The sequence below is a fragment of the Festucalex cinctus genome, chromosome 19 (genome assembly GCF_051991245.1).
Source record: "Festucalex cinctus isolate MCC-2025b chromosome 19, RoL_Fcin_1.0, whole genome shotgun sequence".
Classification (NCBI taxonomy): domain Eukaryota; kingdom Metazoa; phylum Chordata; class Actinopteri; order Syngnathiformes; family Syngnathidae; genus Festucalex; species Festucalex cinctus.
Window position 1 is genome coordinate 11,557,974 of NC_135429.1, and position 26,748 is coordinate 11,584,721.

Consider the following 26,748-nt stretch of genomic DNA (forward strand, 5'->3'; position numbering starts at 1 on the left):
CATGTAGTTATGTTTATTGCTCAAAAATGTTTTGAGAATCTAAGACTATTGTATACATTCGCAGAAAAAAAGTGTTCAAATTTTGCCGTTAAATGTTTCAGAGTTGAGTGTATTTTTAACACTGTCTGATTTAAATGGTGGTTAGTGTTGGAACTATTTGACAGTTGATTTTATTTAGTGTTAAACCAACTCTGCAGAGAGTTAATGAAAATAAGCTCCGCCCACTCGTTTAGAACTGCTCTGCCGCAAAGGCTTCTGGGAGTATTAAGTGTTAGAGTTAAATGTACCTGTTCTTTTTTTTTTTTTTTGTCCATGTTTTGTTGTTAAGCAAAAATGTGTTGTGTTGTTATAGTAATGGGCACAGTGAATTAAATGATTAGATTATTAGGTTTTATTACATTTTTGATCAAGTGCAGATTTTATTACATTTTCAAGAAATTATTACATTATAGAGTGCTACACTCCCTCTTTCTCTCTGTGTATTAAGCAGCTGTTTGGCAGGCAATTCCATGCGAGATCTTTTCTGTTATATCTTGCCTGCGCATCTGGACAGCATTGTGCGCTGGTGTTGGACAACGGCCATATTGTTTGTGTGTTGCCACTGTGCTATTGTATTGGTGAATTTTCCACTCGTCGATTACACGCATGCCCGTCCCGCAGGGCTGGCTGTGTGAGCTACTTCGTTGGAAGGAAGATCCCAGTCCAGAGAACCGAACCCTGTGGGATAACTTGAGCATGATCCGCCGCTTCCTGAGCCTGCCCCAGGCTGAACGAGATGCGATTTACGAGCAGGACAGCATCAACACACCTGCGCAGAACTGCACTGAGAGACGTACACTACTCAGCAATGAAAACGTACTGGTAAGGTGGTAAAAACATGCGGGCGCTATTTTACAATTAGATTTAATCACAGCATGATACTGGGCAATTTATTTAACACGAAAATGGAAATAACCCATACTCTAACAACAGTTATGCCAATTATGGATTAAAAATGGACCGATCCACTTTATGGGTCAATTTGACCCAACTTTCTGCGTTTATTTATACAAAATGAGCCAATTTTTTTTTTACCAAAATTCAGGGATCTGACCAATATTTATGAGTTGTTTTACACTAAAAGACACATTTCATGACTCGATGTTAGGTCAAAGTAGAGGATCGGTGCCGTTTTGACCTATAGTTGGGTTATTTTTGACCCAACTGTTTTTAGAGGGCAACATTTGGCTGGCTGAATAAAACACAAAAAAAGAAAAAGAAACACACAAAAAAGTATTGGGGTTATTTATTTTACCCCCCAAAAATCTTTATTTAAAAATAGATACCCAAGTTTTTTTTTTTTTAATTCAACACAAAAATAACCCAACTTCTTGGGTTATGTATTTATCCCCAAATCGGAAATAACCCAATTTTTTGGTTTATTTAATTAAAAAAAACAAAAAAACAAAAAAAAACTTTTTGTGTTATTGAACGTAAAAATTTTTGAGCTATTTATTTATCGTCCCAAAAAAGTTAAGTAACCCAAATTTTGGGGTTATTTATTTATTTAAAAAAAAAAAAAAGAAAAAAAAAAAGGGGTAAATAAACCAACTTTTTGTGTTATTGAAAATAAACATTTTTGGGTTATTTATTTATCACCCCCCCCCCCCCCCCCCCCCAAAAAAAAAGAATAAATAAAAAATAAATAAATAAAAATAAATAAATAAAAAATTTATTAACCCAACTTTCGGGGTTATTTATTTACAAAATAAATAAATAAATAAATTGCCCAACTTTTGGTTATTGAATAAAAAAGAAAGAAAAAAGAAAAAGGGTTATTTGTTCCCCCCCCAAAAAGTTAAATAACCCAACCTTTTGGGTTATTGAACACAAAAACAAGCCAAAAAATGTGGGTTATTTTACCCAAATAATTAAATAACCCAACGTTTTAAGTTATTTATTTAATAACCCAACAACTTGTTAACATTAACTTGTTAATGGGTTAACAACCCATTTTTCTGTGTTGGAAAAAAATGGGTGGGGGGGGGGGGGGGGCATGTCATCTATGTTAGTTGTGCAAAACAACCCCATTTTTTTTTTTTTTTTTGTGGGTTAAATGAATAACCCAAAAAATCCATGTTTGACCCAACAGTTTTTTTTACTGAAACAATCCACCTACGGCTATGAATTGTTAAATCATGCAAGGTTAAACCTAAACGCACATCCGTCATTGTTTTCAGAATCTCCCAATAATTTATTCCACTGATCGTTTTGTTTCCCCCCAGTACCAACGCAATGCTTTGCTGTCTCAGCAACACCATTTACAACCTCACCAACCTCTGCATCCAGAAGCAGGACCTCATTTGTCTCCACGGCAACCATGCACTGCATCACCCGCTGAGCTGGAGACCGGGAGCAACTGGGGGCTTTTGAGAGTCAGTGTGCAAAGCCTGAGCAATAGTAATACTGAGGACTTCGTTGAGGGAGGAGGAGATAATGGCATTTTTGGCATGGACTGGAATTATCCTATGAAAGTGAATAATGCTGAAGGTCATGATCAGGTAACTGAAGGTGGAGAAAGCAAAAAGGAAGCAACAATCAAAGAAACGCTTCAAGTGGAGTGGCCCAATCTGAAGGATGAAAACGGCGACGACTTTGGAATTTGCGCCGAAGCAGAAAACGAAGGTGAGGTCCAGGATGTGGGATTACGAGTGTCCCATGAAGCTTTGGGCATTTTGCAGAGCTTCATCCAAGATGTGGGCCTCAACCCGGACGAGGAGGCGGTCCACACCCTGTCGGCTCAGCTGGACCTGCCCAAGCACATCATCCGCAGCTTCATCAACAGCCAAGACCTCATATCCGGTCGAGAGCACGAGCAGCATCAGTGCTGCAGTCAGATCCTGAAACACAGACAGTCAACGACGGTCAAAAGAACTCAACAACATGAGGAAGAAGAGGAAGTAAAGACTGAAACAGACGACATGAAAGAGGAGAAAACAAATGACACAATGAACATGATTACTTTGAAAGGATTGGATATTAGCACTCAAACCATTCCCATAATGAAGAAAGAAGATGAGACCTACTGTATGTCAAACTCAAACAATAATATTAAGCCATAAGATGCTTCTCTTCACTAAATGTATAACTGTTGTTAAAGATCAATTTCAGTTGTTTACAACACAGGAACTTTCACTTTTTCCTCTTGTGGCGTGTCACGCGTTCACAAATGTTCACATTTTGAAAACTTTGACTTTGTACAGTTATTCTGAGCCACAGTGTAGCTACTTCTTCCATGAATGGAGCCTACTAGGAGAGGCTCAAATAGCATATCACTGAAAGAACTATTGTAGCTGTCATTTAGCATTACAAAAATGTTCATAACATAAATGTTCGATTGTGTGTCCGTCTGTTATCATGTAAACCATATTTCTACTACATTTGCTAAAATTATCATACGTAAAATGTGCTATGCTGTACCCCACCTTTTGTTTTTTATTTTGTTTTTATGTTTGTGCCTGTTTCAAGTTAAAGTAATTCATCACTTGGGTTTTTGTAAAACATATAAGACTATACTAATGTGTAACAGCGAATTTGGAGCTTATTTTTTAGCAATAACTCTTCCACAGTCCTCAAACAATTCAAATGAATCATTAATAATATACCAACTGATGTGAGCAAGAATTATGTTTTTATCTGAGATAAACTGTATCCATGAGTACACAAAATCGATATTCGGTAAATATTTTGTTGCATTAGGTTTTATTTTGTTTCATTGTATTCAGAGGCTACCTCACGCAGAGCTGCTACTAGCTAGCACTGTAGAAAATGTATATAGCTATATTGGCTAGCTAGTAGCTAGTGCGCTAGCTCGTGAGCTACCTGGCTAGTTAGCACGTTAGCCTCCTTTCGCTCTTCTTGTAACATATTGTTCAGAATTTGTGAAAACCTCTCTACTCCTAAAAATTATGTTTTTGCTGTAATATTGAACCGTGAAAGGGTTCAACTCCAACATTGAAGCCTCATTTGATGAGGGTAGAATTATAGAGCCGGTGTTTCCATGGTGACGCTTTCATCGGGGCCAGCAAGGGGACATGAAAGCCTCCACCATCAATAATATTAGAAATAATAATGATAATGGTACTCGTGAAATGCAGTGTCAGCAAAGATGATGATGGCAATCATCGATACACGCTCACATGCGCTCTTCCTTTTCAATAATATTCCACTTTTACCGCCACATTATCTTTATTGAGTGTTTGTTAAAGGCACCTTGTGAAGAAAATGTTCATCAAAGCTCATTTTGCCTCACTGCATAAATGGCTGTAATTAAGACTTCATAAAACTGTCCTGATGATTCCTCTTGTAGAGACCCTCTTTTGTGTATGTCGTTGGTATCTTGCACAGCTTGAGGCAGTTAAATAAGCAACATTATTGACAAACACAGCCATATTGTGTTTAATCTGCTGTGAGATTTGTTTTTTGTTTTTTGTTCATCAACAACACTAAAAGTCAAGGTTTGAGTGTCATAAAAGTACAGCGTGTCAAAGTCTTTTTGCACACAAATACAGTATTAGAAAAGCAGTTGCTAAGATATGTTAATGAGATTTGTTTTCGTTATAATTTCTGGGTCTACATATCCGATTTTGTTTCGATAAATCAAGATACACACTGCCTTTTTTCTTGTGAGCCAGCTTTTACAGAACATATTTCTTCAACAGAGTACCTGAAAGACACAAATGCAATGGGATTAATAAACATTGAGTATGTATGTAGAACAAATATGAAAAATATGTCACCCAGCTGTTGTATTTTTTTTTTTAATTAAATAACAGTACAATTATATGGATTTAAACAATATCCATCCATTTTCTATATCTTCATCAACAGGTTAATTTAGGTTTTTTAACCAATCAGATTTCAAATCATTCGCCTCAGATAGCCAGCTATAATCTCAGCCTCTGATTGGTTAGTGAGAGCAAGAGACAAGTGCGACTAGTGAAACACATCTGTAGTACGTTTAGCATCTCTGGTAAGTATGATGCATTTTTTTTTTAAATTAATTAAAAAAATTGTCATGTGGAAAAATGTTCATCCTGTATGTAGCACAGTTGTTTGCTATTATATTGGGTTGTAAAATATTGACTCGTGAGTGGTGATAGTGCGGTGGTGATGTGGATAATGTCGGGTATGTCTTTTTTTAATATAGATTTTATAGGGAAGATGTGACTCAGTGATCAAGTAATTTTGAGGCAGTTGAAGTTGTAATTGTTTTAGTAGTAGTTGTTGTGATAGTAGCTTTTAATATTTACCTGCCGTCCCTGCGTCAGAAAACCGGTCACGTGACTAGTCAGCTGGTCTCCAGTACATTCTGATTCTGACTTCCTCGCGACTGTTTACAAAAACTTTGTCTCTTCCAAACAGCCCAATTCGGCGGTCCTTTGTGAACAGAACACAGTCAGAGACATGGTTGTGTACGGAGGAGCCTTCTTCTGTTAATACTTGAGTGAGTATTTTGCGCGCTAGAGATTTTGTCACGTAGCTTGACGGCATTGAGTTAGCTAGCCGTGTGTGGCGGAAGTGACTGCGGGCCGTGCTAATGGCTGTGCTAACATCACACAGCCGACTAGTTGCTTTTATCCTGAGACCCATTCAGACTATTGTGACATATAGGGTGTATTTGTTACTCTTTCCAAATAATATACGCGTCTTTTGGCGGCGTAAATTGGTGCATGTTGTTTTTTGTTCGGCGTTTTATCCTGCTTTCGTGTTAGTCTGAATTCGCGTGCCATCAATCTTCTCAGTGCATATACTGTAAGTAAAACATGGAAGTTATATTACCAGCCATAAATTATGTTTAGTCTTGGCCTCATTATGATGACGTGCATTTTTTGCTGGGTGTCCCTACCGTCTATTCGTGTTGGGCCATTGTAAATAATTTTTGGACCAATTATGAAATTAGGTAACATGCCATGACACACCTGCTCATGGTCCACTAATGTGCCACTGCACAGAGGCTGGGAATTACTGGACTGTCAGGAGTTTAGATCAGGACTACCAAACTAATTTTCAGTTTTTATTTGCAGTTGTTAATAGAAGAACTAACATATTTGGTGTTTTTGTTCTCAGACCAAAGCATTTTAAGTATTATTTTGATGCTAGCTTAGTGCAGTGAAATGAGAATCCTCATTTTGGATAAAGAAGAGCTTTGTTGCCATCTTGTGGCATTTGCTGGCAAGGAACTATATTGCTGTGATTTCAAGAGTTTTATTCAGACAAAAGTAGTGACCTGCTGCTATTTTGTTGATTCTATAAGCAGGGCTCGGCTGCTATCTACAAGAATATCCGGGAATCACTTTATATGTATAGTCCCTATGGTTGAACAATTTATCGATTTTTGATTGCAGTCGTTATCGCCAAACTTCGCTTTTGTACATTCCTGACTGACACAGAATCTATATCATCTATAATCTCAAACATAACTGCAGTCTATCTCCTCTCTTTCCAAGCTCACCAATCAGAAGCGACATGATACTCAATGGGTCATTCACACCAATCGGCTCCAAGCTTACTTGGCACCGACACGTTACGCACCGCATCGCCTCTGTGGCGGCAAATAAGCGACACTTCCAATAAGCATCGTGATCACTATAGGGGGACGAGAAATGACTAAACATGCTACACCGAGTAAAAGAAGAAGAAGAAGAAGAAGAAGAAGAAGAAGAAGCCGATGCTAATCGCTAAGCTAATTTTGTGTCAACATTCAACAAAGACCAGAAAAAGTGCTTTTGTGTACAGTATACTTATCACAGAAGTCTGGCTGGGACCTCATTAAAGCAGAGAGAAACCAGTTATGAACAACAAATGAGCAAGTATGAAAAGAAGTAGAGACTTGATAATAAATAATTTGATTTTTCATCATCAATTTTTTACATTAATTTTTTTTTTATCACGATGAATACTCTTACTGGGTGTGAAGGGATTCAATTAATACCATGTTATAAATTTTAGGTCATAGCAAGCAGACTGAGACAAAAATATGAAAAACAATTTCTGTACAATTCAAAACATTTTTGGTTAAAAAATATTTAGTATTACACATAATTGCACTTTTATGAATGTATGATGGCAAAGAACTAGTAGCTTTATGGAACCAGTTTGAAAAAAACTTGAAAAACCTCGTTCGCATAGCCTCCTAATGGCTTTACATTATAAGAATAATAGATTTTAATGTTTTGATGATATGATGTAATTTTGTCATATTTTTTTAATGTTACTGTATCTAGTCAGATTAAGATTGCCTTAAAGAGATACTTCACTCATTTTGCCCATTATGGCAATAAAAAGTTAACATTTTGTCTATAATTAATTCGATACTTTCATTATTTTTCCACGTACAATTAGTACCTTTAAAAACACATTTTGCAACTTGCTGTCGACTGAAAATGACATCACAAGGGCTCAGGTAACCAATCACAGCTCACCTGTTTTCTAGGTTTGGTCATGTGACATTCACAAGCTGAGCTGTGATTGGTTACCTGAGCCCTTGTGATGTCATTTTCAGTCGACAAGAAGTTGCAAAATGTTTTTTTTTTAAAGGTACTAATTGCACGTGAAGAATAATGAAGATACCAAATTATCGACAAAATATTAATATTTGACTGCCAAAAAATGGCTGAATAAGTAAAGTTTCACTTTAAGCATGTTTGAGAGGGGGATTTTCAGTTTTACCAATTAATGTTAATTTATTTTAAGGGGTTTGGTGGAAAAAACAGCTTGTTATATTTGTTAAAGGTGATGGATAAATAACAATTTCAGTATCAATGTTTTTTTTTTGCCAAATTGAAAAGAACAAACATGAAGTAGATACTCTTTAATGATCCACACAAAGTGATGCCGTGGGCCCCATCAGGCCCCCAAGCCTCGTGTTTGACACCAGTGGTTGAGATGGACCTACTCGGACCATTGTTGTGGGTGACACTCGCAGGCTTTTGTGCTCCTGGCTACTTGGAGTTGCTCAGTAAACTGTAAACAGTAAATCCATTGTATGAAAACAGATGAGTAACGAATTAAAATTGGAACAAAGGGCTTGGTTGAACCATTTGACCTTCAGAGTATTCCAATATTCTGAGCCCTATTTTATTTATTTATTTTTTTTGTGACCAAATGCAACCTCTGAGTACCGAGCATAAATGAATGTCATGCTTGTTAGCGTGACGTTTTTGCAGCTGGAAAGGTCAGATTCTATGTGAAATGAATGATTTATTTGTTCCTTTTCCTAATTGATCAATTCTATCGGGCCGCTCCATGTGATGGAATCACCGCTTCTTCAGTGTCCAGATTGTGCAAAGTTTGTGATATTTTCCAGGCTTAAGGTCCTGCACTTGTTCTCGCCCGCTTTTGGAGCATGTGACCGGCCCGAGAGCTCCTGCGTGCATGAGCTCTTAGCTACGTATTGAAGGAGAGGCATGTGAGTTTGTTTAGCTGGGCTCTCTGCCACGTACTTCTCAGTGCGGCATTCTGAAATTCACTTTGAGAAAAAAATTCTTCGTTTAAAATGTTCATCATCAGCTGGATGGTGATTCTTCTGAAACTAGGCCTACGCTTGTCTGTACAAATATCGTTATCCCTGATTAATATGGCCGTGTTTTCATGGGAATTGAGTCCTAGCGCCTTGTAGGTCCAAAGAGCTGAGAGCAAACTTTTTAGAACAAGCTCTTCCTTGTGCTTTATCCTGTAATCGACACTGAACACTGTGTCTTTTTTTTTTGTGGGCTGCCCGCTTGTATAAAAACGCCACTTGGAAGAAGCAGTGCTTTTGAATTTGCAATGTACTGAGGTGAAAAACCCCTGAACCATCAGCTGATCGTCGGTTCCCAAACGTTCTCATGACGCTGGAGATTGCGATGCCGCGGCTGTAATCAAGCGGAAACACAAGGTTAGTGTTGGTCTGAAGTCTGGAGGTATTTATGGCAACTGACAGTCAGTAGAGGGATGTGAAAGGAAATTTATCATGAAGTCGGCATTATTTGTGGAGAGAGAGGCTAAAGAAACTGTCGTGTCATGTATGCAGACTAAAACGTTTGGTTTGGTTGTGTCTCAGGCAATCAATCAAAATCATCTATTTAGAACTGAAGGTTCTGAGGCTGCACCTACCATAAGCATGATAATTTGCATTATGCAATCAACGCCTTAAGGAAAATGTTACATGAAAAGATAGTTTGTTGCTTGGTTCCTCTTTGTTTTACCCAGGCTGCAAGTTCTGTCAAGTACAAAAAAAAAAAAAAAAAAGCAAGTTCAAAATGAATCTCTTATTTTGGGAAAGATGGGACACTGCTTTGGGTGTGAGAGGCCTTTAGGGACACATTCATATTAAAATATCTTTTTGATATTTTTATTTTTGGCATTACTGTGGAGCTTATGTGGAGGGCAAAATATAAAAACCAACTCTGCATTGCAATCCAACAATGTCCCAAACTAATTAACATACAGTGGTGCCTTGCGATATAAGTTTTATTCATTCCGTGTCCACGCTTGTAGCTTAAAACGCTTGTATCACTATTCAAATAAATAAAAATGTCCTTAATTTCTCCCGACATGTGCTGGTTCACTGTTTGTATTCAAATAAACGTAGCTGAAAGAGTTATAAACTGCCAACCTGACGTTATTAGCTAGCCTAACTGCGTTGTTAGCATTAAGCTAGCAAAAACGTATAAAACGACATAATTCGACTTTGGCACTGAATGTTTTGAGTCTAATGGACTTCACAAGTCATTTTTGGCATTTAATGAGTTAGTCAAAGTTGCCTGTGACTGAAGAACCACGTTTTGCACGGCAATCTCCTGAAGTACGCTAATACCCATTTCATGAGGCTGTTTGGGTTGTGGTAGTAGTGGTAGTGAACTTTGAGAACTGCATTGGTGTTTGAAGACGTGTCCAAAGAAAGCACAGAGGCACATACATTATGCAGACAATTATTTCTATTTTGATGACGCGTGCCGCTGATTTATGGCGCACTGCTCAATTCACATGGTTAATAGGTTTAACAGATTCCTTTGTTGTCTTATTTCCACAATTAATAAATGGAAAGAGAACATTAGGCTCAGCGGAGGCGCGCTATTCTGTCGGCAGCTGTATTAGGCTAACCATTTTCATAAACGCGCGATAATCCCAAGCCGGATAAAGACTGGAGGCAGAATTGGTTAACCTAGATTGCCTTTGTTCTCACAGAAAGTTCTCTGAGCTACTAAGACGAGAGTTGCTTGCTTGGTTTTGTTTTAGCCCCCTTTTCAGCTTTCAGTAATTTCTAATTTCTTTAATTTGTTTGCCATCAGATATCATGGTTGAAAACAAAAATGATAAATATTGATGGTCAGTTTGTGCTTATTACTTAGTTTTTAGGATCATTAAAGGGTTACCGTATGTGGCCTATGCTGACAAAACTGTAGTATCGCTCATCATTTGTTACTTTTTATGATCTTCTAATACATTTTGCAGATTTTGTACCATAAAATAGAGATCCAACAGTTAGCAGCAGCAATTAAATGTAGTTGCTCCTGGGATTCCCTTACACTTAAAAATTATAATTAAAGTCTATGTGGATTAAAAAAAATCACAACATAGAACATAAGATGATATGCTCTTACCATTTTAAAACTGGTATTATAAAGGTAGCAGTTAAGATCCCAAACAGCTAACGTGCACCAATTTACAATGTCAAATAATTACAATTTTAGCATAGTTGCCCAAATTATTTTTAAATTGCTGTTATTATATATCAATAAAAAAACATCAATGTACCTGCTAAAAAATAATGTTTTATTTATTTATTTATTTTTTACATAGTTTTTTATTTTTATTTTTATGTATTTTTATTTCTTTTAGTACATCAGGGTTCGCCAATTCCGGTCCTTGAGGGCCGGAGTCCTGCAGGTTTTAGATGTTTCCGCCTACCAATATTCCTGATACTAAAGATCAGGATCATTATCAGGCATGCTGATGAGCTGATTATATGAATGACTTATTCACCAGCTTATTCCCGAAAATTGAATTGAGGCAACTAGCTTGTTCCCAAAAATGTTAAAAAATGACTGAAGCTATTATGCTGTTAGGCTAACAAAATCTGTATTATTTGCAGTAAATGAGTCAGGACATATTTTGGAAATCCCCATTCTTTGTAGCCTCGGATGTTTTTTTATTATTTTTTTTAATTATCTCAAATTAACTCCTTTTGTATCCTCTGCTGCATTCATTCCGTTACATTACACTCATAGTATCGCCATTGTTTTCTCCCCTCACCCCATGCAGACGTGTCCTCTTCTTCTGAATCTTGGCTGAGGGGGGGAAGTACGAAGCTGTGATTGTAAGTAGTGCAAACTGGGACGTTTGCCGATGTCACACTTTCACTGAGACGTCAGCGGTTGACATCACTCAGTAGTCGCTAGTGTAGAGATCTCAGGTCCAATAGAAGCTTGGTAAATTTACCTGAAAAAGCTACTGCACTTTATCACTGGTGCTTTTTAGACAAAGTTTTAAAAAGGTCTGAGTCAATATATTGGAAAGGTTTTGGAACCGACCTCTTATTCAATGAATGAATATTGCGTATATCACACTGAACATGGATGACAGAAAGCATATGTGAGAGTTGTCTCGGGAGATTAGAAAGAACATTATACACAAGCACGTTAAACGTAAAGGCAATAGGACCATCTCCAAGCAACTTGATGTGTCTCTGTCACAGATTGGGCCATGCAGCACCCCAATTTCGAGACCCGCCACCCGCTCCAGGCAGACGAGCAGCAGGAGACGGGTTTCGACCCGATCAACAATATCAACAAGATCCGCAGCGGTAGGTCATCTTTTTTTTCGATTCTGCCCCTCGATCAGAGTAAAGGTGCACTGTGTTGTTAAGACTTGGATATATTTAATTTCTACATTTTTACCTTCTTAACTTGTTCTCTTAGCATTTTAGTGTCATTTCAAGTACAGTGGAACCTTGATTGAACAAGCTAATTGGGCAGCGGCTTACCTGTTAGAGCCGATTGAAGTTTTTTTTTGTTTTTTTTTCCCTCATGGTCTGGAAACACCCAATAAAATTGTTTTGTATGTTTTCGTAATAAAGCTTGAAACTGTTTATACATCTGGTCGTGTTTATGAGCTGTGATGTTAGCGTTTGCACTGTTAGCGTTAGTGGTAAGGGCTTCAGGAAACTGTAACAAAATGAGCATGGTTGAGGGACATGTACACTACTCGCATCGATATATAAATAGGTCGATACAATGTGCTCCTTTTGAGCTAGCTACCTGCCTACGGTGAATGCTAAGCTAACGTCTAAGCTCCGTTACATTTGAAAGGACTCTCGCCCCTGCTAATATTGCTGCCATATCTGGGCATACAAGACAAGTACACTGTGTTCTAACTATGCCTTTCATTTGCATTTTTAGGGTTGGAACACCCATGTAACTAGGGGCGTTGAAAGGGTGTGGAAAACCAAATAAATAGAAAGGGTGAGGAGAGGAATCTTCAGAGAGTGCAGGAGTGAATTCCATCAGTCAGTTCCTCTCCTCTCTCCTCGCGAGCCCTGAACTGAGTGTCTTCTCTCCTTTTTTGTGTCATGTTAATAGATGTCAAACATGTAAACCTGACAATTGCTTTGACGGGAAAGTCACCCCTGCCAATATGGCCGCCACATTGATGCACTTTTTAAAATGCTCCAGAAAACTCTGTTTATCGATGACAAGAGTGGCGCTGTAGCGAATGGCAGGGGTTCGTTGGTTTCAAGTCTGTACACTCAAGGTTTCATCGTATCTTCTCAGTCCACTTTAAGTTGAATATTTGTGCGGACTGTTTGGTATGAGTCACGTAAGTGACTTGTGCCATCCCGGGGGCTGTGGGTGTGTGCGTGGGTGGCAGTAAATGCAGGGGCTGGCATATTGCGGCACTGATGAATATTCATACTGAGTGTCCCTGTGGAATGATCCACTCCTGTAATTAATGTTGATAGACAGCTTCTCGACTTGAGTGCATGTTCACCTGCAGGCCAAATTAGACGTATTACCGGCAATAAAGACAAATAAGAATAGAGCTCTGTATCGTCACTTCGCCTGCTCCAAACCCTTTTAAAGGCCTCAAGCATATTTAAGTTAGAATTTGTGGAAGTAGTGGAAATTCAAGTTGCCATTTATGATTTTTTTTTTTTCTGGTTCTGCTGTTTTTGCTATAAAAAAAATGATGGATCTTTATTTTTATTTTACTACCCATGGCTACCCCCTTGTGGGCGTGTTTGTCTCAACAGGAGGCTCTCTTGACAGCAGCACTCACTCACAGTCAACCTTCCCCTCATACAGGTGAGCGCTTGCAGTTGTTTACTCGTGTGGGCGCACCATAAACTCTCGCCAACCCCGGCCTCTCACTTTTTACTGCCGCTTGCCACTTTAAATGAATAATAGGTTGAGATCCTCATAAATATCCCCGCCCTCCCCTTCCCTGTGCAGGAAAGAATGGGACGACTTATTCCTCCACAGTAATTACCTGGCCAGGATCCGGCAGGCAGGCATCAGCGGTAGACTGAGGAGCAGTCGCTTTCGGAGCATATGCTGGAAGGTGACTGCCAAGTAGCAGTATCGTCAAGGCCACTTCCCCGGCAATTGAGCTTTAAAAATGCACAATTCCTCCACGCACTTACTGTTATGTATGTACTGGTTCTCCCCAGTTGTATCTGGAAGCGCTACCAGAAGACAAAAGTCAGTGGATCAACAAGACCAAGGAGCTTCGAGGCCAGTATGAAAAGATTAAAGAAACAGTGAGAGCTTTTCATTTGTTGACATTTGACATTAAAGTTGCTGAGGGGGTTTTCCCAACCGAAAGACAAATCGAGATGTCAAACAGCTTCATGAACATGATTATCAAATTAGAGAACATTTTAAAAATGTAATACTCTAGCTAAATAGGTTGTGTTTAATTATTTCAGATTCGAATCAAATTTTAAACTAATGCATGGCATATGATAATAAATTATTTTGCATATTTAAATAAGTATATAAAATATTAATTATGAAATACTGTATAATGTCTGTGCTGTAATAAATAAAATATCCATATTTTAATAATGAAAAGCATGTTTTCCTTAGTTAAGCTTTGTTGTGTGCATTCCTGTCGTAACATGGACATCTCATTTCCCAAATTTAGTCAGTCAGATTGTTTGTATTATTAATGCAAAGTTTGACATATTTATTTATGTATTTATTTATGTATTTATATATTTTAATTGCCACAGCACATCACCAACCCTCGCAAGGCTGCAGGCCAACAGGATTTGGTGGTCAATAATCCGTTATCCCAGGACGAGGGGGTGAGTAAAAACTCATTCTCATATTTATTTAGTCCTGATACTGATACAAAACGGGTTTTTTTTCTTTTCTTTTTTTGTGCGTGTGTTCTTTCTGTCAGTGATTTTTTTTTTTTCTTATTTGCATATAAAAATTGAGCTTGACTGATTGCAATTTAAGTGCTTCATTATTGATACATTGATAGTTTTTAGTTAGTAATTTGAAAGCCAGTGGTGAATTAGGAAATTATTAAGATACTCAAAATACTGCAAATCTACACTCATTTTAGCCTTTTATTTTTGCCAAGTCATTCTTGCGTTGTCTGACCTTTTCTTTTTTTATGAGAAAGAATAATACCAAACTATTAAATGTCACAAAGCTTGTGATTATTCAAACTTCCTTCAAGCATGCAATTTCCCCGTACTCCGAGTCATGTTTGTTTGTTGTCTTGGTTCAAATGTTTCCTTTTCCTGCCCAGAGCCTGTGGAACAAGTTCTTTCAGGATAAAGAGCTGAAGGGGATGATAAAACAAGACGTATTGAGAACGTATGTTGCATTCCAATGCTAATTGGCTTGACTATCCAATTGACTCTTGTTCAAATATCTTTTATTTTATTTATTTATTTTTCCTAGGTTTCCTGAGATTCGTTACTTCCAGGATGACGATGTGCGGACCAAGCTGACTGACATTCTCTTCTGTTATGCCAGAGAAAATGAACAATTACTTTATAAGCAGGTATTGTTGCGCACTATTTTTGCTGCAATTCAAAAAAGAGCAGCTCGGGGTTTCTGGGTAATGCAGCTTCCTTAGTTTGCATTCCTGAAAACTTTCCATGTGTATCATCAGACAAAAGTAACCAAATGGCTCTGTGGTCCAATCATTATGTGTCTGCAACACACGCCAGGATCTGGCTAGATGGCTAACAAAGCATCTTTTTTGCAAAATGGAAGTGACACATAGCTGGGCAGCCGCTAACGATGTCTAAATTAAACCTGTCATTATGTATTACAAAGCTCGTGTGTCACTATTAAAGGAAGACTGACCACAAATGAAGCGTATTTTCTCTCCCGCCTGCTGCCTTCAAACCCTCCACACCCCTGTGTCTCATCCTGTCCGTCCACAGGGGATGCACGAATTGCTGGCTCCCATCGTCTTCGTGCTCCACTGCGACCATCAAGCCTTCCGACACGCCAGTGAGACGGCAACCCCCAGGTCACTTCCTATTTCCTGTCAAACTTGACCTTTCACCTACTTGTTTGTACAAATTTTATTGGATGAATTAATTTATACTCTTGTTACATGCAAATGGAGACTCCACATAGAGGAAAAAAATATCGTTGTAAATGGATTAGGTTATATTGCTCAAGTGACTCAAGGCTGCGCTCTTTCTGCTACGGTCGTCGTGCGCAATCCTCATTTGTGACTAATGCTCTCCATTTTCCCCACAGTGAGGAGATGAAATGCTTGTTGAATCCATTGTACCTTGAGCATGATGCCTAGTGAGTATTGAACAGTAACTTCATGGGGGGGAAAAAAGTGTTAATACATTTTCTGCTGCATTTTAAGTTCATTGAAGTAGCCTAATCGAATTCGAATCACAGGCTGCAATTTGGCACCAAAAAACTGCTTAATTTCAGTTGGCCAGTATTTATTTATTTATTTTTTTTAATTTATTCATTATAGTGTGTCGGTAGGCACAGTGCTTAAAAATCATTCACTGTCAGCCCAGGTAAAATAATAATAATAATAAAATGTATAGCCGTCAAAGGCAGTGAATGACTTAAGTGTACTCCACACGATTACATATCAGTATTTCACAAAACATGAAGTGATAAAGCGACAGATGTGTTTTGCATTATTGATATGATCTGGTTTATGACTCATCATCATCATTTTCATATATTTCAGGCAATAGTATTACAGTTGAACACAGCAGCAACAAGTCATACTGTAGTTTCATAATATGAACAGAGAAAAAATAAATAATAAAAAAAAAAAAGAGGACTTACTAGATTGGTATTAAGTTTACAACGCTAATTGAAGTACATAATTTATGGTTCAAATGCCTGTATTTTAGAATAAACCTAACCAATAAGACAAAAACATTACAAATGTAATCTAATCTGATTTAGATTTTTTAAATACTGATTAATTTATTTCTTTTCCTTTTTTCTTTTTTTCCATTTTTTTTATTTTTTTTAATTTTTTTATTTTTTTTTATTTTTTAATACCTGAAGATGGTAAGAGGACCTTGATAAAAAAAAAAGAAGTTGCGTATTAAATCACAATATTGAGGCACAAAAATTGCAATTAGATTATTTTTCAAAATCATTTGTTGTTTGGACAATATGTGTCCAGTGATTGGTGAGTGTGCTCAACTTCTTTCCCAAAGTCAGCTAGAATAGAGTCCAGCTCACCTGTGACCCACTATAGTAAACGGGTGGATATCTCTTTGTTTTCATCTTTGTCTGACAATAACACACGATTTTTCCCTTAAGTGCACTCTTCTCTCTACTGATGGAAACAGCAGAGCCGTGGTTCTCCTGCTATGAGAGAGAAGTGAGGAGGGTGAGTTTCATTGTGCTCTCAATCAAGTACTCTGTAAGTGACAGTGATACCTTCAGCATGGGCCAATATTAGAATCTGATGCGATTATAATCGTGATAAAAAAATAAAACTATTGCGGTATCGGATAATGAAATAACAGCTCTAAGTTTTTTTTGTTGTTGTTTCTTTTTAATATTTGGGTAACTAAATAGCATTTTTTTTTTTTTAATATTAAATTTCACCTGGTGGCAACTTTATTTTAATACCCCAACTTGAGTTTTTTTTTTTTTTTTGTCAAGGTTTTGCAGCAGCGACATGTATGCATTTAAACATCATTCCATGCTAAGTGATATGACTTTTTGCCTCCAGGGTAAAGAGGAAATGCTGACCAGCATCCCTTTCGCCCGGCCCCAGGACTCTGGGCCATCTGTTGCTATAGTTACCAAAGTCAACCGCATCCAAGATCAGCTGGTGAAGAAGCACGACGTGGAGCTGCACATGCATCTCAACCGGCTGGAAATCGCCCCACAAATCTACGGAATGTCAGTTCAGTCGCGCAAGATCTGGGTGCTGTGCTAACTCACTTATCGTGTCTTTTTTTTTTTTTTTTTTTTTTTTTTTCCCCCATTCAGTCGCTGGGTGCGTTTGCTGTTCGGTCGTGAATTTCCACTTCAGGACCTGCTGGTGGTTTGGGACGCTCTATTTGCAGACAGCATCACCCTGGACTTGGTGGATTACGTCTTTGTGGCGATGCTGCTCTACATCCGAGATGCTTGTATGCTCAGTAAAAGATGTTGACTGAATTGTAATTTTTTTAAATAAAATATTTTATATTATTTTTTTAATCTGTGTCCCAGTGATCGCAAGCAACTTCCAGACTTGCCTGGGCCTGCTGATGCACTACCCTCCACTCGGCGACATCAACTCCCTGCTACAGAAAGCTCTCTTTCTCCGAGATCCCAGAGTAAGAAATGCCGACGCGTGTGACGCTGAAAAATCGATTTCACGTTTCACAGACGTGGTCGTTTACAGACAGCTTTCGTGCACATTGCCCACTTTCACACAAGTTCCCAGGATGCTTTAGTAATGCTGGATTAAGCACTCTCACTCCACTCATTTGTCGCAAATGTTGCGGCATCATGTACAGTAATAGAAGTGTGCGGATTATTTCCGTCTTGTTTACACCGTTATCTGACTTAATCTATACACGTGTGTGACTATAAAAATGATAGATGCTCTTATGCTTCTTGAAGAACCATCCTCGACCTGTCAACTACCAGTTCCAGCAGAATCTGGATTACTACAAAACGAGGGGAGCCGACCTGATGAATAAGTCACGGTAAATTTCAACACGCACACGCTGACCTGTTTTGACTCTCACAGAACAAATAATTCATCTTGATATATATGTTAGAAGAGGTCAGATTCAAATTTGTTGCAGTATTTATTTTTTTTTGTTTTTTTAAGGTCAACTGGTTGTTTTTTTCCCCAACCATTTACTATATTATTTCAAAATGAGACAGTCATTACACAAAACCTAGCAATGCTTATTTTTCACAAATTTGGCTCTGCTCTGTAAACTATTGGCATAACTGTGTATTTACATATTTATCGGCTTGGAGCGGTGCATTTCAGTGGAGTGGTGTGAAACTGTGTGGAGAATGAAGTAGAGCGTAGAGAACAAGTCAACTGTGAAACAAAAACTTTCTCTGCTTACATGCTTGGACCAATGAGTACATAGAGCAGAAATGTTTACTTGCTGTTTTCACTAAGTACATAGATACAGAAGAAATTGACCTTTTAAAAATGATTATGAAAACATTGGGATTAGTTTAATAGTTGACAGCCAATCGATTGTCCTTGGCGGCACACAGAAGGCTGACCTTTACAACTGAATACATAAACATCCACACAGAAACAAGCTTTATAAGCCAATGTGCTTTTTTTTTTGTGCTCTGGTGTTGCTTTTTTGAAGATAAAGCTTGAAGGTACAACTATTCTGGACACACAAATCTGATTGTTCGATGTTTCAATAAGAATTCTGAACTTGGTTTTGCTTAGTCTCATAGGTCTGTCCCTCCAAAAACACATTATTAACATGACAGAATTGATTTTAAGACCTTAAACTTAATAGAGATGAATAGATAATCATTTGCATATTGAGCAAATGGCGAAAAATAGTGCCCTTGTCATGCCAATAAATAAGCTACCACGTTTACACCAAAGTTCCATATGAATTATTTATTTTTGTAACAGTTTAACCAAATTAAATGCTGTGATGTCACATTGACGCGAGATCAAAGCATGTAAAGTGAAGTCAACCCAAAAAATGTCTTCACAATGTTTGACACAGCCCCACAAGTCGAAACGCAGCATTCTGATTAATATTGTGTTTGTGAAATATGCATGAAGCAGCAAAATCTACCAGATTTATCCCACAGGGGGCGACCATTTTGCCACTTGCTGTCGACTGAAAATGACATAATTTGCTCGGGTAACGACCAATCGCGGCTAAGCTTGCAAACGTCATGTCTAAACTGAGGAAACAGTGGCAAAATGGCCACCCCCTGAGATGGATAACACAAATGGATTTTGCAGCTTAGTTCATATTCCACGAACGGAATATTAATCAGAATTCTGTGTTTAGACGAGTGGGGGGGCATGGAACATATTGTCAAACATTTTTCCGTTGAATTCTCCTTTATTGGGCCCAAAGCTAAGGTAGGCAGAATTAATTTAAAATTTATTATGTATGTTTTATGATATAACAATATTGCACATTATTCCAGTAAACATTATAGGGACGGCTGTAGTATGTTACACAAGCATGTCATCATCACTTATGGTGTCTTAAAGTCTTTGTCAGGTTGCTCTGATGTCTTTCAAGGCTGCACACATAGATATCATGCTTTGATGTGTTGCTGTACTTGTATAATGTAACAATTGATTATTGGTTGTAGAAATTAATTTTCTCATTTTGTCTTCCTCTACTCCACCAAGTTCCAGCACAAAAGCAGCCCCCCTCAACATCAACAAAGTGTCCAGCAGCCTGCTGAACTTCGGCAGGAAGCTCATCGCGCCGGCCATCTCGTCAGGCCCCGGCACCGCGTCGCCCATCAACAGCGACGTGCGCTCCTCCCTGACCTCCACCCCCCCGCCCTCTTTGCCGCACCCGCTCGCCGAGCCCCCCGACGCCCAAACGCCGCCGCTGACCCAGAGCCACGGCCACTCGCAGCACTACCGCCTGCTGAAGTCTGAGAGCATGCCTGTGCATCTCGGTAAAAGTATGTGACGGAACGCAATTGGTGACGAGGTGTATTCGCTCAAACGCGCTAGATTGACTGTCGTGTATGTTAGATGCGGTTTCAGGTGCAGCTTCTCCGGGCCCGACGCAGGCTGACACTCAAGGTAAGCAAACCCCCTCAATTGTAGTAGCAAACTCTGACCAGCAGAGGGCGATAACAGGCAGCCTCACTGCTTATGTCTGGCCTGCTGTCATCCATTGTGGATGGGAAGCAGACAAGTGCAATTTGCATTTAAATGGAGAAGCTAATGAGCGTGTTTCAAGTGGAATTGGCTCTGATTGGTCATAGTCTACTTGACTCCTGCTAGACTTTTGCTTCAGCCCTGAGGGTTTGGCTTTTATTTGAATACATTAAGGCACTCTAATTAAAGTTAGTTATTCTGACGAGTGGCGGCCATTTTGCCATTTACTGTCAACTAAAGATGACATCACAATTGCTCGGGGAACGACAAGCAATCTTTTTTTTTTTCTGAGATTGGTCATGTGACATTCACAAGCTGAGCTTTTATTTGTTTGTTGCCTGAACCCTGAGCAACTATGATGTCATTTTCAGTTAAGAGCAAAAAGGAAAAAAAAAAAGGATTTTGCTGCTTTTGCTGTTTTACGCATTTTTTACAGTGTGCTTTTTGATTTATTTGTTTTATTTTTTTGTCTTTGCGCGGCAGTATCTCTCGAACCGGGGACATACGGGCATCCGCGGATTTGTCTGAGACCTTTCCAGGGGTGTTTGTCCCGTCGCTCCACCACATTGCATTCCAGAGATGGACAATATATACTGTGCTGTATAAGTAAATAAAACAAAACGAAAAAAACGTACTTTTAATGGAAAAAAATGAATGTAAATGAAAAAAGAACATATATAATTAATTTATAATAAAGTAAAAATCATCCCTAGACAAAAAAAACCCCCAAAACAACATGCATAATAAACGAAAAAATACATATACGGTAATTAACAGGATTTTTTTTTTTTTTTTTTTTTAAATTAATGCGGATTTCCATTATCATGGGTAGTTTTTGGGACGTAACACCCACGATAAATGAGGGAACACTATAATAATCAGAATATTGTGGGTTACATTTTAGAAATATAATAATAAAAATATAAAATAATGATCACCTTTAGTTTCTTCTTCTTTCTTCTCTCTCAGGCCAAAGCTGCAGGACGCTCATCTCCTCTCCCAGCATTGACAACCTCTCAGCCGGGCCACGTCAGTCCTCGGCCTCGCCGCCCCCGCCGCTCTGCAGGGGAGGCAGCGATTTGAGCGCCTCGCCGCCGCCCTTCTCGTCCGCCAAGAAAGAGTCGTTTTTCCACATCACTCGCTCGCGTTCCCACAGCAAGACCATGTCCAGGAAGGAGACGGTCAGACACTGTCATTCACAACAGCTGTTGTTTGTTTTGTTTTTATTTATTTATTTTTTAATGGATGGCAGGAGGAAGACTTGGAGGCCCAGGTGTCATTCTTACAGGGACAGATCAATGACCTGGAGGCCATGAGCAAATATTGTGCTAAGATGATGAACAGCCACATCTGTAAGTCCAACAGACTAATCAAATATATTTCTATTTCGGAAGGACTTTGGCGCTATATTATGGCATCGTATTTCATTGTAGAAAGGAAGCTAGGTCCCCAAGAAACAAATTACTATAGTACTATAGTAAATATAGAAAAGCAATAAGCTATGCTAACTGTTAGCTCAGACCACACTCAGAAGATTTTGTATCAGAAATAATGACCAGTTTCCAACAATATAGCAGATTGGATGGAGAAGAAAATCCATAAAAATGTAGTGGAATTCTGTCTCTTCAGGTAAAATTCAGGAAGTGATTCTGCAAGAACACTTGGAAAAAGAGGATGAGGTGCTCGTTTCACTAGCAGGGCTCAAACAGGTCAGACGCTACACTTTGAAATTTGATGACACACCCCCGAGAACAACCAACCTTGCTCTGCACTTCCTGCCAGATCAAAGACATCCTCAAGGGGGTGCTGCGCTTCAACCAGAGCCAGCTGGAGGCCGAGGAGAACGAGGAGATCAAAATCGCAGACAACCACTACACCTCAGCGGCGGAGCACCGCGGCGACGTTGGCAGGCCAAGGCCAGGCCCCGACGGAGACGGCAGCAAGATGGCGGATGCCGAGGAGCGGGAGGAGGAGCAAACCATGGCGTCGCACGAGGTTCAATGGCGACTGAATGAATCACCTGCATTTGTATTAAATTCAAAGTGAAATCATTCACATTTGTCTGACTGTTTGACGACCACCTCATTTTGTGTCACCCCAAAAGCCTAACATTTGCTGCCGATTTTATTTTATTTTTTTTTTCCAGCTGAGTCGGCTAAAATAAAAATGGCAGACCGTACTCTCCTGTACAGGTGCAGTCTTCCACGGGCTCGGAAGCGAAGAACTGGGAAGACTACATCCTCATCCCCCAGGAAGGAGACCTGCAGGGCGCCGACGGCGGCAGGGCCGCGTCGGAGCGCACCCCTCCCATAAGGCGAGGCCGCGGCCTGGTGCGCATGGAGCCCGAAGGAGCCGCCGGGACCTTCAACGACCCCCTGTTGGGAGCCGGCGCCTCGGGCTCGTCCAGCCCGGACGAAGGCTCCACCACCAGCAAGGACTCGGACTTCACCATCGTCAACCCAAGCGATTTTTGAACAAGTAAACCACTCCCGCCTCCTCTTCCTCTTTGACCTTTTCGCTTTGTGAGGCTGCCATAATAGACAAGTGACTTGAAATCAGGAAGAGGGAGGGGAGGGGGCTTTTTGAGAAGCTGCTATCCTTTTAAAAGTTGTGCGAGTTGACTGTGAGATGGAGAGGCAGCCTTTCCCAATATTATCTCTTCAGTACTGTCTCAAGCCCGTGCAGAATATAGTGGTATCTTGACTTGACTAACTTTCCCCATTGTAATGAACGGAGATACCATTAATCCGTTTAAGAACCCTCAAAAACTTTTTTTTAATTTTTTATTTATTGAGCAAAAACTAACAGAATTGAAAGATAGTTTTCCCTTAATTGCTCAATTTATTTTCCACTTCTTTTTTTTTTGTTTTGTTTTTTAACTAAACAAAATTCTTTTCATGTTCACTGACCTAATTTTCCTTTTTTATGGTTTCTTCACTTTCACTAATTTTCTTTAGTTTCTTCAGTTTCACTAACTACATTTTCTTAGTATCCCCCCCACTTTCAATAAATTTAATTTTCACATTTTTTTTTTCATTTTCACTGAACTATTTTTCTTTAGTTTTTTTTTTTTTTTTTACTTTGAACTGAATTTTCTTCGGATTCTTTTCACTTTCACAGAACAAAATTTTTCTTATTTTTTTTCTACTTTATTTTTTTTTTCACTTTCACTGAACTAAATTTTCTAGTTTCTTAATTTTAACTGAACTAAATTTTCTTCAGTTTTCCCTCCCCTTTCACTTAACTATTTTTTCCCCTTTCACTGAGCTAATTTTTTTTTTCATTTCACAACTAAATTTTGTAGTTTCCTCACTTTAACTGAACTAAATTTCCTTCAGATTTTTTCACTTTCTCCAAACTAAATATTCTTAATTTTTCCCACTTTGACTGACTTAAATTTTCTTCAGTTTTTCACTTTCACTGAGCTAATTTTTATTTTTATTTTTTTCCCCACAATTTCACTGAGCTAAATTGTCTTTATTTTTCTTCGGGGGGTTTTCCCCACTGTCACTGAATAAAATTTTAATTTTTCTCCCCACTTTTCACAGAATTAAATGCTCTCAATTTAATAATACTTAAAAAAAAATCACATTAATTGGTTGGTGTTGTAAAGGTAAATAAATATAGAAGGACAAAGTAATGTAAAACAAATATTCCGTCTTTAATCCACACAATTATTACTGTAAGCTTTAAGGGACCAAAAAATATTTGATTTTTTAAATTATTAGTTGTCCAATTAATCAGTTATCTGAATTTTATTCTGAGAAATACAGAATTGACTTCAAAAAATCCAAACCAGTCAAAAGACACCAACACATTCACTGCAAAGTAACCACGAGATTTGATGTCACCATATGTTGCCGTCGAGTGTTTGAATATCACACAATTTTCACTCAATATTGCATGTTGGGGAAACTTAAAAGTCAAGGTACCACAGTACTCTCTCATTTGACATCCACACATAGCGCTCATATGTTGCTGTAGCCAAATAATGACTGTATGTAGTTGAGCTGCAATTTATAGAACAGAGCCTGATTCTTCGTCTTCTGTTCGTTACGATCTGACTGTGTTATGTCGTGTGTCCCTCTAGAGGACATTCATGCCTCTGAGGGATGACGTTGTCCTAGTCAAGGACATCATTCTCCTCCATCCAAAAATCAGTGCCTGTTAGCATAATGTTCTCTTAACCAAACAAAATCCCACTGTGATCTTAATCTTTTTTTTTTTTTTTTTTTTTTTTTAAATACTCAAGACCATCATTGGTTTACAGTGCGTTCTGAAATTATGGAATATTTTTGTTCTGATTTCAATGTGAAGCTCTTACAGAGGTGAACTTGTGGTGTCCTGTGGAAACCGCACAACCGCCTTCCCTCCCCCGACTGCCCACTCAGCGTTTACTCACTGCAAATAAAAACTGGCTAAACACTCAAGTTACTTACTGTGTTTGCTTGGTAAGCACTTTAGTTCAACAATGCGAAGTTGGTTCACGTACTGAATTAATTGGGAGTTCCCACAAGTATATCTATTGGGCTTGGGTTTTTATAATTGGACATAAATGTTCAAATTAAATACAATGCCACATTTTAGTCTCATTATCCAGCTGAAAAATAAGAAGCCAATATTTCAGATGAATAGATTGAGGTACTTTGCATATATAAATTGTAAAAAAAAAAAAAACACTTGAAAAAGCCTAGTAATGGTTTTTTTTTTTCCACTCAGAAATTGTAAATTTTATTTGAGTAGATTTGATCAGTTTTTATTTAAAAAAAAAAAAAAGTTACTCAAGCGTTGATAAACCTCATGACCTTCACTTTGGGAGACTGCCACTCTACCACCTGAGCCATGCCATTTTTGCTATTTGCCACTATACTTACTGCATTGTGTGGTGTGTTCAAAATGAGACCAAAATCTGAGCTTTTGGAGGATGGCATGGCTCAGGTCTAGAGTGGCTGTCTCCCAACCTCAGGGTTGTGGGTTCGTTCATCAAACCTTGAGTATGTTTTTAATTTAAATAAACAGGTTACATGCACTAGTTTTTCACTTTTTTTTTTTTTTAAGTGTAAATGCTACATTATTGAAGGTTATACAGAATATAATTAAAAGATACTTTTATAATATGGTAGTGGCCATTAAATTCGCTAATTTGTTGCCTGACTGGCATAGCTAAGTAAAAGCACATCCAACATTAAATGGTCAAAATAAGCACTTGAAAAACATCAACTCGCATAAAAGCTGCTCTTTTTAAAACTAGTTTATTTCCATCTTCATTTGTGAGAAAGGTTCTCGTGGACTGGAGCTGCACAAAGACTGTACAGATGATGAACCTGGAATGCTTCCACTTGTGTAAAATGTTTTTGTTTTTTTTACAACAAAGGGAAAGAATAACATCTTATTAAAATACTGTACAATATTTTGCAGGGAAAGGAAAGCAGTACACAGGAAGCAGACTTTTGCATGATGAGTTCATGTAATCACATCAGGTAAAATGTTTAATTTTATTTTTTGTAGTAAATCAACTAACCTGTCATTTAATGAAGAATAAAATGACTAGAACACATATTTTAATTAATGAATTTAATGTGGAAAAAAAATGGTGACAACAAAAATATAATTATTATTGATGGTGAGAGCCTATATAACCTCAATAAAGTCCACATTTAACTCATTCACTGCCTTTGACAAGTATACTTGTCAACTGTATCTTAGAGCGGTGCTAAATGGGGGCGAATCTGATTATGCTCCACTGTAAATATCAAACTTGGAAACAACTTTACTGATGCCCAACCACCGGTAGATGATATCATTTGCCCATTTTATACCAAATAAACACAGTTTCAGAGTCCATGGGAGAAATGGCTATATTTTGGTAAACCTACATTTTTCTACTGCCAATTATAAAAGAACGGGACGGGGCAAAAAGTAGGGAGTCTATTCGGTTTATATATAATTATTGAATGTAATATCACGTGAGTATTGACAATTTAAAAATTTTCTAAAATAAACAAACAAAAAAGAACATTGCACCACAGAAAAGATCTTTTTTGTGTTTTACAAACATCCTCTGAGAGAAAACTTGAATCTTGCACAATATGAAACATTAAATGAATCCGTGGCCCATGACGGCAAGTTGTAGTGTAGCGGACAGACGGCTCCGCGTGGCAATCTCGACGCTGGTCACAAGCTTGTGGCGGGTTTGTCGTGCTGGCTTTTCCGCGACTGCGAGCGAGCTCTCCTAACTGCTCGAACCTCCCGGGCGAGGTTGCCCGTCAGAGCGGCGTCGCGCACCTGCTTCATGTTCTCCTGAGCTTCCGCCTTCGCGTGCGTGAGAAGATCGGCTTGGCCCTGCGGACGACGGGGAAGGCCCAATGTCAAAACGTGAGCGAAGCCGGCAAAAGGCGGTGAAATGCG

General features: G+C 38.5%; 3 protein-coding genes and 1 long non-coding RNA gene across 18 annotated transcripts in view; 2 read left to right on the plus strand and 2 right to left on the minus strand.

The window, feature by feature from the left end:
* satb1a (SATB homeobox 1a) overlaps window positions 1-3,458 on the plus strand; it is a 58,432-nt gene extending 54,974 nt beyond the window's left edge. For all 7 annotated transcript variants that reach the window (XM_077508191.1, XM_077508189.1, XM_077508192.1 and 4 more), the window contains 2 exons: window positions 661-861; window positions 2,265-3,458. In XM_077508191.1, coding sequence (XP_077364317.1) covers window positions 661-861; window positions 2,265-3,101 — 1,038 coding nt within the window. In that variant the 3' untranslated portion in view covers window positions 3,102-3,458. The remainder of the gene's footprint in view (window positions 1-660; window positions 862-2,264) is intronic.
* Window positions 3,459-4,133: 675 nt separating this feature from the next.
* LOC144008128 (uncharacterized) lies at window positions 4,134-5,917 on the minus strand. The gene is made up of 3 exons (XR_013280624.1): window positions 5,821-5,917; window positions 5,292-5,418; window positions 4,134-4,705 (listed from the first exon to the last, which is right to left on the minus strand). It is a non-coding gene; the product is annotated as an uncharacterized LOC144008128 (long non-coding RNA).
* tbc1d5 (TBC1 domain family, member 5) lies at window positions 5,316-26,391 on the plus strand. Of its 9 annotated transcripts, XM_077508202.1 has the most exons (24): window positions 5,318-5,485; window positions 11,287-11,341; window positions 11,720-11,827; window positions 13,274-13,325; window positions 13,473-13,581; window positions 13,691-13,780; window positions 14,255-14,329; window positions 14,785-14,852; window positions 14,940-15,042; window positions 15,431-15,519; window positions 15,756-15,806; window positions 16,806-16,875; window positions 17,224-17,396; window positions 17,487-17,629; window positions 17,712-17,818; window positions 18,108-18,193; window positions 19,855-20,138; window positions 20,212-20,262; window positions 21,310-21,521; window positions 21,593-21,692; window positions 21,970-22,049; window positions 22,123-22,335; window positions 22,533-22,818; window positions 25,759-26,391. In XM_077508202.1, exons 3-23 carry the CDS (start codon window positions 11,728-11,730, stop codon window positions 22,812-22,814), a joined length of 2,538 nt encoding a protein of 845 aa, XP_077364328.1. In that variant the 5' UTR covers window positions 5,318-5,485; window positions 11,287-11,341; window positions 11,720-11,727; the 3' UTR covers window positions 22,815-22,818; window positions 25,759-26,391. The 9 variants fall into 9 exon arrangements, with proteins under 9 accessions (XP_077364329.1, XP_077364322.1, XP_077364325.1 ...); XM_077508196.1 differs by having other exon boundaries at window positions 5,317-5,485; window positions 21,970-22,335; XM_077508199.1 differs by having other exon boundaries at window positions 5,317-5,485; window positions 19,855-20,132; window positions 21,970-22,335.
* The window catches only part of LOC144008108 (inactive phospholipase C-like protein 2), a 42,102-nt gene continuing 40,927 nt past the window's right edge, over window positions 25,574-26,748 (minus strand). The window contains exon 13 of the mRNA XM_077508187.1: window positions 25,574-26,682. Coding sequence (XP_077364313.1) covers window positions 26,515-26,682 — 168 coding nt within the window. The 3' untranslated portion in view covers window positions 25,574-26,514. The remainder of the gene's footprint in view (window positions 26,683-26,748) is intronic.